Raw genomic sequence first — 19,573 nt, 5'->3', positions numbered from 1 at the left:
AATATAGGGAAATACTAGCTTAAAATGGGATGAGCATCTTTGAAGCAGAACCTTGCAGATTTTTTAATTTCTTGAGCAACCATATTTGTTAACGTTTATCATTCCACTTTACTTAAGGTCTTTGGTTCTATCAGAGCTACTCCTTAGAGAATATCTACCTGCATCATTAGTATCATGTGTTTTATTCATGAAGCCTTGTACTGCTCTTCTGAGTCTAACAAATACTGTGACTGAAATGCATGCAACTTGAATAGAAAAAGTTGTATTATCTCTACTATGTCTGTGAACTGTGTAGCATTCCATTCTTAGACAGTCATCAATTCATCAGTATGTGCATGTGTCCTCAAAATAATGAAGCAGCAGTTCAGTAATTGTGTTAACTCTGCTGCATCATGGTGGAAACGTAGTACATTAATAATTTCTTGTGATATTTATTAGAACATTAAATGGACATCTCAGTAGTCCAGTGCGTAGTTTTCTAAGAAGGACGGACATTAATTGCATCGTCATTCAGCAGTCTTCCTTACTGTGTCTTGTTTATTTGTTAGAGTTGACTCTTGTCACTTAGTGTCTAACATTCCCATTATGGTGGCCATTTCTCTTTGGAAAATGTCTTCTCTCTTAAAAGTGTCCTCAAAAGTTCATTTCAAATCCCTTCTTGGATGCAAAGTGTCCAGAAGACCATTCATTGAACAAATGACCATTCATTCAACAAAAGTAGCTAGCTAGGCCTACTTACTAATGCTGCTCCATACGATTGTAATGACACCCCCAAATCTCCCATGACTTATTAGACCAGCCTAACTGCCCCTAGAATTTCCCATGGCTTACTGATTACCCCATCCCTACTTCAAATGAGAACCTAAGAAAAGCAACTTTAGAACCCATTCAGTATCTCTCCGGCAAGAGTTGCTTTCAACAGGGTGATGACCTCTTTCACTCTGCTTGAGCCAACGCAAGGGAGGGAACTCTCAGATTTGGAGTTAATTCTATTTCTCCCAACGGGAACTATTCTCTACCCAGGTGTTCTAGTGGACAACTTCACCGTGCAGCCATTTTAAATGCATCACGGATAAAGGGTATTTTTATTCTCAAATATGACATTTGGGCAAAAATATGTTCTGTGACAGTAAGTGATTTTAAAAGTTCTCATTGGATGCCCTAAGGTGGAAGTGAGAAAGCTGTATCCTTAGTCATAACTCAAATGTCCATTTTCGGAGACAAGAAGTGGCCGAAGACAAATGCCCCATCACAGAACTGCATCTGAATCCAGGACATTAGGAGGCAGCCAGGGCGGCAAAACTTGCTTAACTCCATCCGCAAATATGGGACATTTCCTCCAGAAAACAACGTGCCAGCAAGTGTTTGCTTATCCTTGTCTCACAAAGTAAAGGGAGTTTCTCTTGATGGGCTCATCACCAGTAACAGAGATGTTTTTCACAGCTAAGCACTTTAAAAACAGAACAGACAAGTGCATGTTCTAAATTTATTAAAAGACAGGCTGTCTATTCTTTCTACACTTTCAAATGTGTTTGAAGAGTACTAATGACAAATAATCAAAGCCTGCCTAATTAAAATTTCTTGCTTAAATAAAGGCTGTTAGGCATCAAATTGTGAGTTTAGTAGGTTACTATTCTCTGACTCAAGGATGTTTGAATGGATCTGAGTTGAGCCAAGAGTATGCCAAATAAACACAATCAGCGGAACATTCTACTAAAGTACTATTTAAGTTGGAGGCTATACTATGATTCCAAATTCTTCCTTAATGCAAACCCAAAGTGGTATTTATCATAATGATCATGTAATTAAATTTTGCTCACATGTTATTTCCTTATCTTAAGATAATGGCCTAAATTAGGGGTATTTAGTGGCTCAGGAAGATAAATGGGGATGTTGTCCCAGCTAGAGTACTTACAGAGGAAAACCTTTCTTATCCTCTCTTCAGATTCAGAACCAAGGCAAGCACTTATTTCCTGGTATTCTGCTGCTCGGCAGGCTGGCATGCTCTAACCATCTCTATCATGTTGGGCAGGCTGGCATGCTCTAACCATCTCTATCATGTTGGGCAGGCTGGCATGTTCTAACCATCTCTGTCATGTCGCCCTTGTGCAGGTGCAGGTTCTGTGTACTGCACGTTAATCTTTTCCAGTAACTTCACATCATGAGGTTCCTGTCAACTTGGCTGAGAGAGAATTCCGCAGTAAAATGCAAAGGAAAGGGATGACTTTATTCAATTTTTTTCATTTGAAACAGTACTAACTTTTAAAATGATTTCATAGTCCCTTATACATGAGCCAGTGAGGTATTCTGTGTTCTAATTAAGAAAAAAAAAAGCATGAAGTCTACATGATAAATCTAAACAAAAACTTGTTTCATGCCTTATTTTCCATTTTTAACACCATAAAGTGCATTTTCTGTCAACTGTGAGCAAATTTCCCTTTTGCCTTTAATAAAAATAGTGCATTAAGTAGCCAGTTGCTGACAAATTATAAAGCAAGTTAGCTAAAGGTGGGTCACAGTGGATTACCACTCAACAAACCAAGACATACAAAAGATGCAAGTTCGATGTGGTGTGGCTTAGAGTGCACCCATGGCTGATGCATGCCACTTTTCAGTAGCTGCCAAATGTGCCTTTCATTAAGAACATCTCTAATTTTTTTTTTCAGATCAAGTCAGCATTTGGGGGCGGGATTAGGGTAGGGGACTTGGGGGCGCAAATATCTGGTGAAACCACCAGAGAATTTGTTTGTCAAAGTGACATGTATAATTTTAGTTGAGATGTGTCTGTGTAGATATGTGTATCTGCCTTTGTTTAGTAGCACGGTTATTCGCTAAAATAACTGTCAGAAATGCTGTCAGTCTTACTTTGATGTAAGAACGAAGTGTGGTCTATACATCCAATGGTCTTTGTACCTAACCATGTTTGTAGGTAATCTTTGTACTCTATGTGCAGCAGTATTTGGTCTGTGTTCAAAGTGAAAATAATGGCTGTTATTTTTCTGGCATTACTAAGATAAATTGAAAAATAATAAAGAAAAATGCCTTACATAGCCCACAGTGTATTGTTTTTGCATGCATCACTTTAGAGAGCAGTATTTTGAAGTTCATATAGAAATACTTTACATTTTATCATAGTCTTCCTGTGAGGACACTATTTCCTGTAACAAGTTAAAAAGGAGACAGTAAGTTTAGTGTCAGATCCTATTATTGTAACAGGGAGGCTTGGGATGGAAATTAGTAAGGTGGCCTTTGAGTATTCACGGGATGAAGTTTCAGAGGGCAATTGTATTTCTAAAAGAATGTGCCTGGGTGTTGCAGGTCCCTGTCAGGCGGCTCCTGCTGGGACCAGCTAGTGTCGGGAAGATCAACTTTACAAGTCCTTCTCAGTTTGGCACAAAAAGAGCTTAAGGAAACTGAAGAACTGTGCAAATAATAGGCTCACTCAAGGTATAATGTAAAACAAAAATATTAAAGATTATTAGATTCAGTCCACTTATTTTTAAATAAAGGTAAGCCAGACCTGGTGGTACTGGCCTTTGATACCAACTACTCAAGAGACTGAGTCAGGATGATTAAGAGTTCATGGTATACCTGGGCCACAGTGAGTTCAAAGCCATCCTAACACCTATCTCAGAATACAAAAGAGGTGGGTTGTAGCTCAGTGGCAGGGACTTGCCTAGCATGTGTGAGGCCCCAGTTTCATCCCCCGAACCACAAAAAAAGAAAAGAAAGAAACAAGGCAAGTGAGGATTAGGCAAAACGTCAGTTTGTGACTGGGACTAAGACTCTGTTCCTCTGGAGGAATGCCATCAGGGATGCTGAAAATGCTCATTCCTAGCATGCATTATTGAATGTACTCTAGGTAATCAGGTTTACTAACTGTAAGTAATACTAACACTGAAATTAGAGATTTTGATTTTGCTCTTCAAATGTTAATTCTGAACGTTAACCAAGAGATTCACCTTTTTACTTTATCATCAAAAAAGGTAAACGCTAGGTCATCACAGAGGAGGGCGCTGAGGTCCTCACCTGAACCCGCCTTTTTCCACCTTTGACAGAATACGATTTCAGAAAAGCAGTTTATGGCCCTGCTAATCTTCTAGGACCTTTCAGAATTAGTGGAGGCAAGAAAAACTACCAACTGTTTCGTAGCTGGTTTCACTACCTTAGTAACTCGAGATGGAAGATTCACTGTGACAGGGCAAGTGGCGCTGAGGGCAGGCCTGTTTACCCTGCTTCCACGACTGAGTACATGAATGAATGGCTCACTAATACACGGGCTTGTAGGAACTCCAAAGGTGATGTGGCTACAGCACAGTGCCTTTCTCAAAGCACTAAATATGACAAAGTATAAAGGACATGTTTGCAGTTTGCGTGCTTTAGAAAACCCTTAAGAGGTCCTTTATCCTGACATCCTATGATCGGATTCATTATGGCTTCCTGTGCTGTTTGTCACTACTCAGATTGGTTTTGAATGACCTTAAATTATAAGCATCTGATAAGAGCTCATTTGACTATTCAGCCATTAACAAATATTGGTCTTTTTACAGAACTGATGTTAGAAACAGTACTGAAGAGAAATCCATTTCATGGGATTTATAAGCTAGTGAGAAGATGTAGACAATATTTTATAAGTAGAATAGTATACATTAAAAATGTAACTGCTATGAGGAGAAAAAGGGTCATTGACCGGAAGTGTGAAATTTAAATGTGATGATCAGTTGGCCTTATAGAGATAAATAAAAACTTTTAAGAGGGGAATGAATGAGACATCCAAGTAACTAAGAGAAGAGCTGATTGGAGAGTCTGAAGGCAGAGCATACTTGGTATACAGAATACAGAGGTAGCTAGTGTGGATAGAGAAATGAATATGGATAGACTAGAAGGAGGTGCATCAGGAGTTTAACCGTTGTAGATCATTTACAGCTTTAAAAGCCATTCCAACACTCCTGAGAGCCCTCAGAGGTTTGAGCAGAAGAGTAATAGGATCCATTTGTTGTGTATGGAGAACACTTAAGAACAGGAATAGGGAGGCCAGTCCAATCGGAATGGTTTGACAAGGGCAGTGGAAGTGAGGGGAAGGTCAGAATTAAGAATGAAGCCAGCCAGTTTACTGACAGACTGAACATGGTATAAAAAACCGAACTGTCAAGGTTTGGGGCCAAAGCAACAAGAATAAAGACTACCATTAACTGAGGTGGGAAAGATACTGTGGAAGAAGGCTTAGATATAAGCCTTTGAACATTCAAAAAGTAGATACGACATCTTAAGTCAAAGGGAAACAGATAGAGATACTAGTCTGGAGTTTGAGAGAGATCCAGAGTAAAGATATAAAACTGGCAGCCATTTTCATAAAGAGCTCTGTGTTGCTGGGGATAGAACCTTTACCCTTGTGCATTCTAGGCAAGGGTTCTATCACTGAGCTACGTCTCTGGCCCAGGAAGACTGCATTTTCACAGCAGCAGACTGATACAATCGTCAAGGAACTGCCAATGAAGAAAGATAAAAAGCAGGATTGTGTTGAGTCCTTAAGGCCTAGTAAAAGAGGAAGTGATCTTGCTACTTGATAGAGTAAGGTGGACCATATGTTTAGCAATGAGGACATTACTGATTTTTTGTTGTTGTTTTTATTGGTTTGTGTGTGGGGGGGGTCTCACTATATATTCCAATCTGCCTCAATATGGTGATTCTCCTGCCTCCACCTCTCAACTGCTGGAATAATAAATGTGAGCCATCACCTCCAGCCTCAGTGATCTGCACACAAGAAGTTTCTGGGAGTGATTAGGCAAAGGCCTGGAAGGGTCTAATGAGTTTAATAAAAAATATTGCAGGAAAGGATCAGAGTGGTTTTCTCTTGTACGTTTTACCGTAAAAGGAAGCAGAAAACTGGAGAACAGAAGTGGCCAAGAAAGATTTCTTCTTATTTATGGGTGGGGAAAAGTAAGAGCATGTTTGTATGGTGCTAAAAGGTTTGCCCCTGATAAGAAAAGAAACTGTGATAACAAGGGGGGCTAGCGAGCACAGTGTTAACTCAAGCACAGATGTTATCTGCTAACAGTCCTTTATAATACAGCCCACTGTCTTCAGAATAAAAACTTTACATACACAAGAAAGAAACAATGACGTTTTCCTTCCAAGAATAAGGAGTATTCCACGTTACTGTATCGGAAAGGAAAATGGTTAAGTTTCCTGTTTTATAGAAACAATAGAGAACAAGCTTAGATGACTTAAAGACTGTTTGCTGAGGGGCTGAAGAGAGAGCTGAGCAGTTAAGAGCACTGGCTGCTCTTCCAGAGGACCGGGTTCAATTCTCATCACCCACATGGCAGCTCACACTGTCTGTAACTGCAATTCAAGGGGATCTGACACCCTCACACACACATACATGCAGGCAAAACACCAAGGCACACAAAATAAAAATAAATAAATCTTAAAAAAAAAAAAAGACTCTGCTGAGCTCGCAGGAAATAACAGATATTGAAAAACAGGTTCTTTTGTTTAAGGATCTTGACTATTTTGAACAAGGCATGTGTAGCATTGCCTAAATTCCTATCTCTGTCTTCTTATATAATCAATATTTAAATGTTAAATACTGCTTTCTACTCTTTCCCCTTAAAATATATAGCTCTCAGGCTAGGGTATAGCTCAGTGAGCAGAGTGCTGGTCTAGCACACAGGAAGCCAGCCCTGGCTTCGTCCCCGACACCACATAAACCAGGTGTGAGGGTGCATGCCTGAAGTCCTACCTCATGGGAGGCAGAGGCCGGAGGATCAGGAATTCGGGGGCATCCTAAACTACATGGGATGAGATACATGATATTTAGATAGAATATATATGCACACATATCTATGTACGTATATATGCCTATATTTCCATCAAATTTTTCAGCCTTATTTAACTCATGTCCCTGTCTCCCCTTTTTCCAAATCCCCCCATCATGTGAGTCTTACAAATCCAAGAATGCTTAGCAGCCACGAGTCCTACACTTAGGTCTTCAGATCATCATTTAGGACAGGGAATTCTAACTGTACTGGAGGCAGTGCTGTTGTGGGCTCTTGAGGAAACTTACTAATGGCAATGTTTTGTGGAAAAGTTTAGTCCGAACACTTGATAGCTTTATTGTTCAGTGTTATCTAAGACAGACAGTCGTTCTTGAGGACTTGCAATCAGTTTTCTTGAATATGCAATCAATTTGCCAGTTTATAAAGAGTGCTTATCAGATGTATACATATTTAATAATATTACTATCTATATTGTTTATTACTGTGAAATCATAGGTGATAAATCTAGGAATACAAAATCCCAGTAAACAAAACCACAGCCTAGGTACACTTAAAATGCAGATTTGGGGACTCAATCCCCAAATATTCCACTATAATGGGGCTGAAACAGTGCCTGGGAATCTGTATTTTTAGTGTCACCACTGAGATGACATTAGACTTGATGGAGGTAAGCAATAAATCATAAGACACCGCAAAAACAGCATTCCAGGAATTTCTCTACCAATCTAGTTTCAAATCTCCGATTAGCTTAAACTGTTACATGAGGAAATAGCCCACCAGAAGAAGGCTAGCACTGTGACCCACAAATCTCTGGTTCTCAAAGGGTGCAATTCTGAAGTCGGAGAAATGAGACACTCCTTGCTTGGGCTTGGGTGTAGATCCTTCAGGGCTGTAAAAGACACCACTGGGACCGCCTAGCCTGTGCAGAAAGTTGTACCTGCTGAGGAAGTGTTTCTTTCTGCTTATCACCCAGGCGTGTCCTGCAGACACCAGTGATCTGGTGTGTACAGTCCACTTCGGAGGGCTGGAGCCCTGAGCTGGAGCAGCTGCCCCGTTCTGTCCCACCCTGACTCTGTCCCTAATCCATCATTACGTCAAATATCATGAGTCACTAATGAAAGACCCTGCCTCCCCTATCAACTGATACTGCTACCTAGAAATAATACTATGAGCCAGAAGAAAGAAAAGAGAGTGACCGACTTCTCTTGTAACTGGAGAGGTTTTTTTAGTATCTGGTGGTACCTTAACTGATCCTGAAGACAACTAACTCTCTTACTTCCTTTTTGATTGGCATTTTTTCCTTTAGAAAGGCGAGAGACGGAGATGACAAGGCTAATGGTCTGTCAGATGAAAAGTAGAAACGATCTGTGGAACACCTAAAACAAAAAGCACTTGCCTTTGAGAGGACTCGCCTTCTTAACGGGGAGACAAAGACAACAAAAGATGAACTAGTCTCACCGTCGGGGATCTCAGAAAAAATGAGGGCTCAACCTGGATCTTTACAATCAGCTCAGCTGGAAGAGCTAGAGCAAGGGTGTGAAGCGGGGGTCAGCTGGAAAGTGCATGGCTCACCGGCAAAAGCAAAGCCCAGTGTAGGTGATGCTAGTTCATGCAGAACTTGGAAGTGTGAGGGGCAGTTGGAAGACAGAAGCTCTCTACAGAGTAAACCTAGACTGACGTGCTGAGGATCTGGGCATCTCATAGCAGACAAGAGTGAAGTTTTGCTAAACTGTGTTTGGGAATGTGAATGAACCAGATACATGGGAGATAAGAATGTTTAGGGGTGGTTAGAAAGGCACCCACCCAGGGTCTGGTTAACAGGAAATAGGGGCCCAGAGTGGCAACATTATTATTAGTTTAATAATATACAACAGTGGTTTGCAGATGTAGATGGACTATGCTATCAAAATAAAACTGGAGAGGTGTGCAATGTTTAAAACTTTCTAGTACCCCACTGTTTTGCTGACAGGTTATGGAAGGAAAAAGAAGTCTTATTTTTATTCCTAGTTCAGTTGTCTCTATTCACTTTCCACATCCAGTTGCTCTGGCACGCCTTTAAGCACTGCCCTAGAGCAATTTTAGCCTGATAAAAATCTGACTTCAGTGGTCAGGGAGATGAAAAGCTCGGCTTACGTTTAAAAACTGAAACTCTCGAAACTTAGTAGTAATCTTTTACACATTTCATATACTTATTTGTATGCTAATGGATATGTTCCTACGCGATCATTAGACAAGGAGAAAGGCTGCAATACTTACAAATGAGACTTCTATCTCACCCTGCATTCTACTGATGCCCTGTCTGCAGGAGTCAGTGTGAACATCAACACTGTTTACAACTGCCTAACAATGGAGTCAAACAGCTGAAACTTCTTTTGTTTTGTTTCTCTCTGTTACAAATCTGATGTTTGGGGCCTATGGAGGAGAAGGATGCTGGCCCTGTGGGGCATGTCCAGATGGAGACAGCACATTTTATTCCCCCAGGACCAGGCAGGCCTCACCACAGTAGAGTGAGTTCTCTACTTGGGCTATGAAAGTGTCTATTCTTTACATCCTCCTAGAAGAGCTGAGTGGTGGGTCCCTGAGTTTTCATTCTGGTTTGTAGTAACCGCTGTGTAATGTGGCCATTACTATGCTGGGGCCAGCTTCAGTCCAGACCAAAGGAAAGGTTTGCAGGCTGGAGATGGAACTCAGTGATTGAGCAATTGCCTGAACACACAAGACCCTGGGTTCAAAGTCTCTGAAAGAAAATGTAGCTAAGTCAGTGATTCTTCCCTGGTCTATCTGGTCATGAGTGGGTCTTTGTAGGCATGAGTGGGTCTCTCTGGGCACGAGTGGGTCTGACACATTATCTACTGGATCTAAGACCGCCGCCATCCTCAACACCCACATAAGGAGAATGTTTGTTTTTGCTCCCACCCATTCCCTTGACTGATTTCCATAACCATAGAACAAGCTAGAGAGCAACGTATCTTTAAGTTTTGAAGCTTCTGAGTTATAGTGTAAGGACCAATTATCTAGAGCTCTGATTTGCACAAGTAAAATCCAGTTCTGTTAATCCTTTGCCTTAAAGGGTGTTGTATTTTGTTTTGAGGTTTGGAAAGATACGAAGCAAGACACAGCTGGACCCTCACATAGGGCTTATTAGTCTAAGCACAGTGGGATGAATTCATAAGCTATGAATTCAAATTCCTAGGAAGCACAAAATTCACATCCATGCTAAAAATGAACATGCTTATTATTATACTTGGGGAATGACTTCAAGGTGCAAGGTTTTGTTCTTACAAACATTTATTTTCCTCCAAGTTTATGTTTTTCTGAAATGATGTGAAAGGGGTCTTCGTTCCCCTTTTCCCAAGTGTTGAGGTTCATTAAGTCAAGTCTTAACCATAGACTAATCTTCATCTCTTCAATAGCTTGTATGCTGATTTAGTTTCGTATGTAAATATTTATATTAGTTTTCCTCAGGGATTTATACATTGATATATATATATGTATATATATATTCCTGCAGAGATATAGACAAGCTTTCCCCTCCTCTTACCACTTGATAATACAACTGTAAGTGTGTTTACACAGCTGTTCCTTGGTCAAGGTCATTTGCAAGAGCAAGTCGGTTTCTGAAGAAATCTTGTTTGGTGGGTGAAGGATCCATTGAGGGGTTCTCATTACTTTTTTCCCTGTATTCTGATCCACTGGACCTAAAATCTCAGCACACAGATAAAGTACAGGTTGATTTGGTTTTAATTGTTTTCAAATATTTTATCTACCCAAATTGTTTTGCATTTGTAAAACAGTTGCCTGCTAGATCTGGAATCATTTTCACTCCCCTGAATTTCAAAACTTAAGATCTGTGTATCTCAAGTCTGCAGTGAACATACAGAATCTCTCTCTAATGCTTCATGGGGACAATTGTGACAACTGTGTATGTCAGTGTAAGTTACCGTGTGGAAGCATTGGAACAGGAATAAAGGCTCAAAAATATCTATCTTTGACTCAAGACAATAACTACTCGGCAGATTACCAAGGCCCTGAAATGAAAAAGGTTATCATGGGCCCTTGCTTCATCTAGGCATGACATTACAAACTCTTGCTTGTGCTTGTTTTCATTTTTAAAGGAAAGATTTATTGAAACCAACCACACATATTGCTACATTTGGTAGAACGCAGAAATCAATACAGTTATCTCAAGCACCACACAGGAGCCCACGACTAGTCAGGAGTCAACTCAGTCCATTTGAGCCCCCAGTTGAGGGTGCGTTCTTCCTTTCTCTTGGTTAAACCAGTTGGGCAATCCATTCCAGCTCTGTACCTTCTCCAGTCTGTTCATGTCAGAAGTCCCTAGAGGGAGGAGTCTTTCTAGATATAACCTCTCATACAGCTAGCCTGGGGCCCTCTCACTATTTAATTCCAGCTAGAATGGGTAAAACTAGCCCACTAACCAAGACCCGGTGTCAGAAGTCCTGGTGTGGGATGTCTGAAAGAGAAGCTCCAGAGCTCCTGTTCAAGTGACCCATGTCTCCATACCCTGCATCAGAAATGCTCTCCCTGAACACATACGCAGGATAACTGGCCTCCCAGCTCTTTCACTGTCATGGTTTGAGTCTTTGTTCGGGAGGTTTTTGTTGGTTATTTTTTGGGAGGGTTGCTTTACTTTGTTCTGTTTTGGTGGTACTGGGGATTGGCCCCAGTGCCCTTCACACACAAGCAAGTGCTCTATTGCTATATATCTATACCCAGCCCAAGTCCTTGCTACTAATAATTATTCTTACTAATTATGAATCTATATCTACTGAGCTTATTGGGAAGAATTCAAACATCCTTTTCTAGTATAAAGTAAAAACACTGGACCTACAGAAAGACTAAAGATGTCTGAAAAGGTGATGAATGGACTAGATAGTTTTACTTCTCAATTTAATATCAGAAAAGAAGCCAGAGCTACCCAGCATGCTTTTACTTGATTAGAAAGGACTACTTTCCCACTGTATCCCAGTAAATGGAGGAGAAATACTCTCTCTCAGCTCCAGTACACCTGGATACTTGTGAGATAAGAAGAAGGTATCTAGGTAGGGTGAACTTCTCTTTTCAAGGACCAGCCTCAACTTCCTGGAAACAGACTCACATTCTCCCTAAAACTCCAGGCTTCCCTCCAGCTCAGATCATCCCTGGCTGGCACAGTTGTGCCCCAGACATTAGTAAGATGCACCTCGGCTATTCATTGTCTCCCTGTCTTCCGGTAGCTGGACGCCTAGAAGCCCTTGCCTTTTAGGGCAGGAAGTAGGAGTTAACTGCACAGTGTCTTCTCAGTTGTCCTCCCCATTAATCTACTGTGAGACTGCACCTCACAGTTTCCCTCTTCCCTACGCCTCATCTCTCCAGACCCAACACGTCACACTTGGAGGTTCCCACATGCAACTGGAGTTTACCTGGAAAGGGGAAAGCTCTGATGTCACCACCAGCCCCAAGGACCACAGAAATCTTCACCAGTTGAGGTCCCATTTCTGAAACAAATGCCAAAATCGCCCTGTCTAGTTTCCACAAACTCAGCTCAGATGGTTGTTCTTTTTTAACTGCTCTTCTTACAAACTGTACCTCCTCTTTGTTTCCAGTACAAAAGTCTGTGCTTCTGAATATTAACTACTAAGTAGCTAGTGGCTAACTTGCTAACTGTTTTTCAAATCCGGAACTCTACTGCAGCAAAGCTCATTTTCACTTTTTTCAAGACAATCTGAGCTGACACTGTAATGCTCACCATTCTATAGGTATACCTGGACTAGTCTAAGGGTGTCGGGGTAAGTAAGTAGGGGAAAACCTGCAGAGTCTAGACGGAGATAGTGTGTTTTCTTTTCATTCCCTTTCTCTGTAAAACACAGAAATGGCTTTTGAACACCCTACGCCCTCTGCAGGGCAAGCTGCAGGGCCTATCTGAGCAGATACTAGAGGGGCAGTGGAGAACCCACAGTGAAGAGTACAGTGGCTGTCAATGTATCGTGACACACAGTCACCCACATTTCACAGAACTTCCTGTTAACCATCCTTCAAGTGACAGAGAAAAAGAAATAGCCAAGGCGGGTAGGTCAGTAAGTACAGCTGAGCTACAGCTCAACCTGAAAAACTGGAGATGAGGAAGGGAGGTAAAAATCCAGTACCACAGACGTCTCTGACATACAAGGGTTGGTTCTCTCATGTGAAAGACTATCCTCCTCGACAGTGTTAGGGCATTCACATGAAGAGGTCGGAGGAGGTTGAGGAGCACCTGTTTTGTTAGCCAAGCCAGTCAACCATGGCATTCACAGGGTGGTGAATGAGCACTCTAATTATATGCCATGGACTATAACGTGTAGCTAAGCTACCCTCTGAACTACAAGCTCCAAATGGGTAGGAGCTATTTCGTCTACTTTTTGTGTGTGTGCTGGGGACAACCAAATACACTGGAGACACTTAAAAATAACTGATTTCAGATGACCTGCTGGGAAGCATTCCCAACCAGAGTTAGGTGACCTCAATTACTTATCCTTTCAAGCATCCCCTCTTGAATTTGCAAATCACATAGGAAATTAAATGAGATAGGATGGAACTGCGAAGTGGGTAAGAGGGAGGCTGGGGCTTGGGGTGGGTTCTGAAGAGAAAATGAGTATGAAATGATCAACTGATTCTTAGAGTCCTGCCTTCTGTTACATGGACTGTTCCGCAAAAGAGGCATAGACACGAACCACTGAGAAGACACCAAACAAAGAGGACTCCCTGACATGCAAATCTGTGGGCCCTGCAGAAGTATTCCTGACCGTGTGATGAGGAAAATCGATTTTGATGCAATTGGTGGAGGGGCTAGGATGGCTGGAATAGAAATAATCATCTAAATTATGAAGTACTAAGAGGAAGAGAAAGGGTGTCGTTAGATGGTGTATTCTTTATCGTCTACTCCCCACCGAGTTGATGATGAAGGCTGGAAGCACCGTCTACAGGCCTTACCCTACACTGTCTTACGTGCTCTCTTCCCGACTGCTACACCCCAGTCAAGAGTACTCAGTGACCCAAGTGTAAGAGTTGTACACAGACCTGAAAAGCATTGGCCTCCGCTCTAACAACAGTCTGGGTTTGGCTGACAGTGTCCATGTGTATTCTCCTAGGGGGACAGTTCCCTTCCATCTTATTCAGTCAAACATCGGCCTTTCATAGCAGATCTCTTCCCCAGCTTCTGAGAATCCCATTTAAGATGTGCAGTCACTTAACATGCTCAGATTTGAACTAGCAGACCTCATTCTGACCGATTCTGTACAGCTTTCGGGGATCTATGACCTGGTATCTACCCAGGGCAAATGGGCCTGGGATGGAGACAATAGAAGGGTTACCCTTTTATCCTCAAATATCGTGGGCACTTTTTCAGAATATTTTTTATGATGTCAACTTGACTCTGCCTGTGGAATCCTTCGGCCCTCCCAGCCTCAGAGGGAAGAGAACCCTTTCTCGGGTTTTCTGTTGCATCTGGCTCCATGCCTAGCTTCATCCCGAAGCAGCATTCTGGGTGTGTGGGGCCACCAGCCAAACAAGCCCCTATGGAACAAAAAGTGTGTCAGTGTAGACAGGACTGAACCTCCAGAGGGCTACAGGGGAGGAAGGCGGTAAGCCCCGGACGGAGCACAGCTGCCTCTCCGGGGCCTGCCGTGTGGACCTGGGCGGCCAGGCTCTGGGGTGGCCGGTACCCAGGGTTAGTGACTTAAGGTCACTGGGCTTGCTGCCAACTGACTTCCTGACACTCAAAATGGCTGACTTTGTTTCTACCTGCGCCTCATCTTTCACAATAATCTAGGTTTAAGTCTTTAACACTCTCCATATAGATTTTTCTAGAAGAGAGAGTTTATCTTTCATCCTACACATTCCTGAGTTCAGAGTGCAAGTTCCTATGCAATGGCTGGGACCATGTCATTCATGGTCCTTTATGCATGCCTGGAATTATGCACAGATACAAGAATGGTGTATTTACATTTGAGTTAAAGGCACAGGCCCTTCCTGCTACCCTGGGGCCTCCCTGCCCTTTCTCTCTGTAATACCATACAGGAGTGTGGTCCTTAACAGACTTTCCACAGTCTTTAGATGAAAAACCAGAAGAAGCTAGCTAAGCTGCTTCTTTAACCCTTGCCAAGACTCTGAAGAGCTCCCTAAGTACAAAGCTGTAGTAGGAACTGCCTGCGTGGTGTTGACTGTCCTAGACCAGACCTTCCAAGCCAGGAAAGCCTGCCAGAGGAAGAATCATCGAAGTGGCTCCACCTTCACCTCCACTCAGGTAACACTTGACATTTTAAATAGAGAGGACAGTGCCATTATTGTTGATAGTACTATGACAGATGCAGACTGGTCTATGAGAATCTACTGGTCTTTTCTCTAAGAAAAATGCCCCAAGTTGCAGGACAACTGAAGGCAGTTAGCCAGTGTGAGTCTAGAGAGGCCCCGGTTTAAGTTGTCTGCAAGGTCTGTGGGGGCAGGGAGCTCCAGCAAGATTGTACGGCCTTCTCTTTGGGGGACCTTTAAAACTACAGGCCCAACACCACATTCATCTAGTTTGGGGAGACTATTCAGACTGAGCTACAATAAAGCCAGAGTACACATAAAGCAAATATACATACTGGAAAGGACTGATGATTTCTCCAGCAATCTCCCACCCAGCGTAGGAAAACTTTGCAGAGAACCCAGGCAGAGTCATCTAGCTCCTATTTCAGAGAACTCACTCTGTCGTGAGTCTGCCAGGTTCAGACAGGTGCATTTCTACAGTGTTCCTCCTCCTCCTCCTCCTCCTCCTCCTCCTCCTCCTCCTCTTCCTCCTCCTCCTCCTCTTCCTCCTCCTCCTCCTCCTCCCTTGTGCTAGTTCTGCCCTCTCAATACAAAGAGGCAGATCTGCCCCCTATGCGTCATGTAACTAATAGGCCATTTTGTTACATCTCTTTGATGAACAGGAACTTGTAAAGGAACCAAGGGAGGATCTATTGCTGACTGTTTTCCAACAAATACTGTTCAGTCATTATAAATGGTAGTGAGGAACAAATCGTTATTTCTTTTGGGGAATCTTATGACTTTAAAAAATATCCAACAGACTCAAGCCATGTGCATCCTTAGGAGTTTGGAGTTCTTCCGAAGATCTAGAGCCTAAATCCCCAGTTTAGACTGGGAACTTGTCTACTTCTTCCAACTCATGTCATTAGCAGCTATAGACCAAGGAAAACCTAAATCCATAATCCAGGAGAGGAATAAACAGTTCTTAAGCCCCAGTCCCTACATAAAGTGACTTGAGGGTCCAGCAACAGTCATGCATGCACTGGGTTGCCTAGCAAAACTGGAAGGAGACTGTAGGGCTGTGGTTAACTGCAGGGAAGGAGACAGACTGTAGGGCTGTGGTTAACTGTAGAACCGCTGTTCTTCTTTCCTCTTCCTCCTCCTTCTAGTAACAACAGGCAAGGACCAACAATCAGATACCCACTAATCTCAGCATCACCCTCCCATTGGAGGATTAGACAAATCATTAAAAAAAAAAAGAAAAAGAAAAAAAGAAAGAAAGAAAGAAAAAAGGAAAGCCAACTGTAGGCTTTCTCTACTTCCTCTATCATCAAGACCAGTAACTACCTTCCTGGAGAAAGTGGCTTCCCAGTAAGTCTCCAAAGGCAACAATAACACCTTCATTTAATTTTTCTAGTAATTAAAATATAGACTTGAGATTGAAAAATGACTTACAATGATCTCTAAAAAGAGGAAGTAACTAACGAGGAGCTGTCCCTAAGGGAGGAAGGCAGGCCTGAGGACCTGTGGAGGTAGACACAGCAGCCACCCAGGCAGGCAAGGGCTAGACTGCTGAGTCACATGCTGCTCAAAGGTTAAGGGTCAGCTCTCTCTTCCTTACATTTACGCTGCAGCCTGGCCCCACCTCCCAAAATGCAACACAGCACTGGCCCAATGTCTGGGAGGTAATGCTTCATGCAATAAGAAGACTTAGAAAGACCAAGGAAGGAAACATCTTTTGTTTCCCATCTAATATGGACACTCTGAAAGTTTTCACTAGGACCTGAGGCAAATCCACTCATTCAGGGAAAACCCTTACAAGTTCCAACACAAATTGCTCAGAGCCGGGATGCTGAGGCCCATGAGGGCAGAACGCCGGCACGCCTTCGTCACTCTCCACATGTGGAAGGTCTAACTGAACACCCAGCTCCCACAGAGGCTCTCTCTGTGTCAGCCCAATGGCCAGGGGGCACCCTCTTCTCGCTCCCCTCAGGACACAGCTCTGGGAATGAGCAGGAAGGATTTTAACAAGTGGCAGGGGGGCTGAGTTTGCTTCTGTTCAGAAACTGGGTACAAACCCTGAATTTGAACCAGTTGTGTGAGACCGGGCTACTCAGTACTTAATACTGTAAAAACCTCCACCCTCTGCCAAAGGGCAGAGCTACAACACTGTTTTATCTAAGGGCTACTCACTTCTTTTTAAAGAGCTTGCGGAAGGAGCTGCGGAAGCCCCCTTTCTGGTCTTGCCTGGGGTTCTGATCGCTGAAAGAAGTCTGCTCACTCTCTCTTTCCTCCTTTGGACAGAATCGGGTGGCATCCTCTAAGTGCATCTCCTGAAAACACAAAAGAGGCATGGTTTTTTACTCTTTTCCAAAAAGTCGCTACCCTGGCTGTGGGACTCTGCCGCCTGCCTCTCCTACCCCCATGACTACCTGTGGGTTCCAGTCCCAGCCAAAGCACACCTAGGGTGACGGAGTGAGGAGGTGGGAAGAGAAACACTGTCCGAGTGTAATTCTCTCTACAAATCAAGGCAAACCGTCCACAGCAGAATACACCGATGAAGAGAAGTAAATAAAGGAAGTTGGCTAACAACAAAAGGCACAGACTGTATGGCTGATGGGATAGCTCAGCATGCAGAAGCACTTGCTACACAGGCCTGAGGACCTGGGTTCAATCCCTGGAACCTGCCTAAAGGTGGAAGGAGAAAGTGGGTCCCTCAAATGCCCTCTGTCATCCTCTGCCTTCTATTGCTGGGATAAATAAAGCCATGATCCAACAGCAGCTTCGGAAAGAAAGGTTTATTTCATCTCACACTTGCAGATAACAGTCCAGCACTGAGGGAAGTCAGGGAGGCAGCTCAAGGAGGGCAGTGGCCTAGAGACAAGAACCGAAGCCTAATCACGGACAGACCTTCCGTCCTGGCTTACTCTCCATGGTTTGCTCAGGCTGATTCAGAACACTGCCTGGGCGCAGCACCCCTCCCGCCCCCCACCGCCGCCACAGAGGACTGGACCCTCCCTCCTCTATTACTATTCCATGAAAATGCCCCTACGGACCTGGCTCCAGCCATCTGATAAAGGCATTTCCCAGCTGACACTTCTCTTCCCAGATGACTCCTGTTTCTGTCAAGCTGACAAAAAAAACCTAACCAGGACATGTCTGACCTTGATATACTTGCCCTGGCACACACAATAATAACGAATATATTTTTCTTTTATGTGTACGGGTGTTTTGCCTGTGTGTATGTCTGTGTACCATGTGTGTATGCCTGGTACCGAGGGAGGCCAGAAGAGGGCATTGGAACTTCCAGAACTGGAGTCACAAACAGTTGTGAGCTACCATGTGGGTGCTGGGAATTGAACCTGGGTCCTCTGGAAGTGCAGCCGGTGCTCTTAACCACTGAGCTATCTCTATAGCCACCATAAATAAAGAAAATAAACTCTGCACTGGCATCACTTGTATCTTGCTGAATAAGCCAATACTCGACCCCTGGTATTTCTTGGTATGCTTCTCCTTCTACAAAATAAGAAAACTTAATATTAAGGGGTTTTGCTACTGTTGTGGCTTGCTTTACTTTTGAGGGACACAGAGATCAACAGGATGCTATCAACAATGTAACCATAATTTTAAAGTCCTGTTCCTAATTCTGTATTTCAGTGGAGAGTAGTTTTTAAGAGGTCAGACCTGTTGAGAAGTGTCTAACTGGTGTGTCTAAACTTTGCTTTCATCCTACTTATGTAACTCAGTGCACAGTTAGAGTACAATTAAAAATAAAGACACTTCTTGTACGCACTTATTTTTAAGTGCGAGATGTGTTACCATGTGCACACATACTTATTTTTTTTACTGTGTACTTGATATTTGACCTGTGTTACGTCTGCATGAGGGAGTTGGATCAACTGGAACCTGAGTTACAGGCAATTGTGAGCTGTCATGTGGGTGCTGGGGATTGAATCTAGGTCCCCTGGAAGAGCAGCCAATGCTCTTTACTGCTGAGCCATCTCTCCAGGCCATGTGCACACATACTTAAATGCATATGTAAGTATGTGTTGGGTATGCACACAAACTTACACCCTACATGAACAGAATATTTTCCTTGAGATGATGGTGATTTCAAAGCAATCTAGAAGCAGCTGCTCAACTTGAGTGACTCTAAGAAGTCAAAGCAGAAAGCACACCAGGACAGCTGACTGCCTGCTGACAGAGGAGCAAAGCACGGGCAAGAGGTCTGCCTAGGAACCGTCTAGATCTGACTTTGAGACCTTCACTTGTGGTTGTAGTAGCCAACCTGCAAAGTCTGAGATGCTGCTAAGAAACTTCATAACTAAAACACGGAGACCAGCATCCTGGCGGCTTAGTGCAATGTTTCTCAAAGCATGCTCCTGGCACCCTAGGACCATCTACACTTGCTTTTTCCTTAAAAACACAGATTCTTAAGCGTGGAGTCTCTGAGTCAGAATCTCTAGCGTATACATAATCGCTGTACATACTTAGATATGAAAACCAGTTTCAGGCAAGCTTCTGCC

The 19,573-nt window shown here is 43.0% G+C and overlaps 1 protein-coding gene across 5 annotated transcripts in view; it reads right to left on the bottom strand.

Annotated features, from left to right (window-relative positions):
* Nucleotides 1-117: 117 nt before the first annotated feature.
* The window catches only part of Arhgef33 (Rho guanine nucleotide exchange factor 33), a 101,529-nt gene continuing 82,073 nt past the window's right edge, over nucleotides 118-19,573 (bottom strand). The window contains exons 15-17 of one of the 5 annotated variants that reach the window (XM_052746367.1): nucleotides 17,241-17,380; nucleotides 12,206-12,280; nucleotides 10,369-10,480 (exon numbers count right to left, since the gene is read on the bottom strand). In XM_052746367.1, the coding sequence (XP_052602327.1) occupies nucleotides 12,229-12,280; nucleotides 17,241-17,380 (192 nt within the window). In that variant the 3' untranslated portion in view covers nucleotides 10,369-10,480; nucleotides 12,206-12,228. The other 4 variants (XM_052746370.1, XM_052746369.1, XM_052746365.1 and 1 more) reach the window with 4 other exon arrangements.

Source organism: Peromyscus californicus, unplaced genomic scaffold, assembly GCF_007827085.1.
Source record: "Peromyscus californicus insignis strain IS unplaced genomic scaffold, ASM782708v3 Scaffold_1__1_contigs__length_55948999, whole genome shotgun sequence".
NCBI lineage: Eukaryota > Metazoa > Chordata > Mammalia > Rodentia > Cricetidae > Peromyscus > Peromyscus californicus.
Note: the sequence above shows the minus strand (reverse complement) of the source record. Positions and strands in the feature narration are given on the sequence as shown.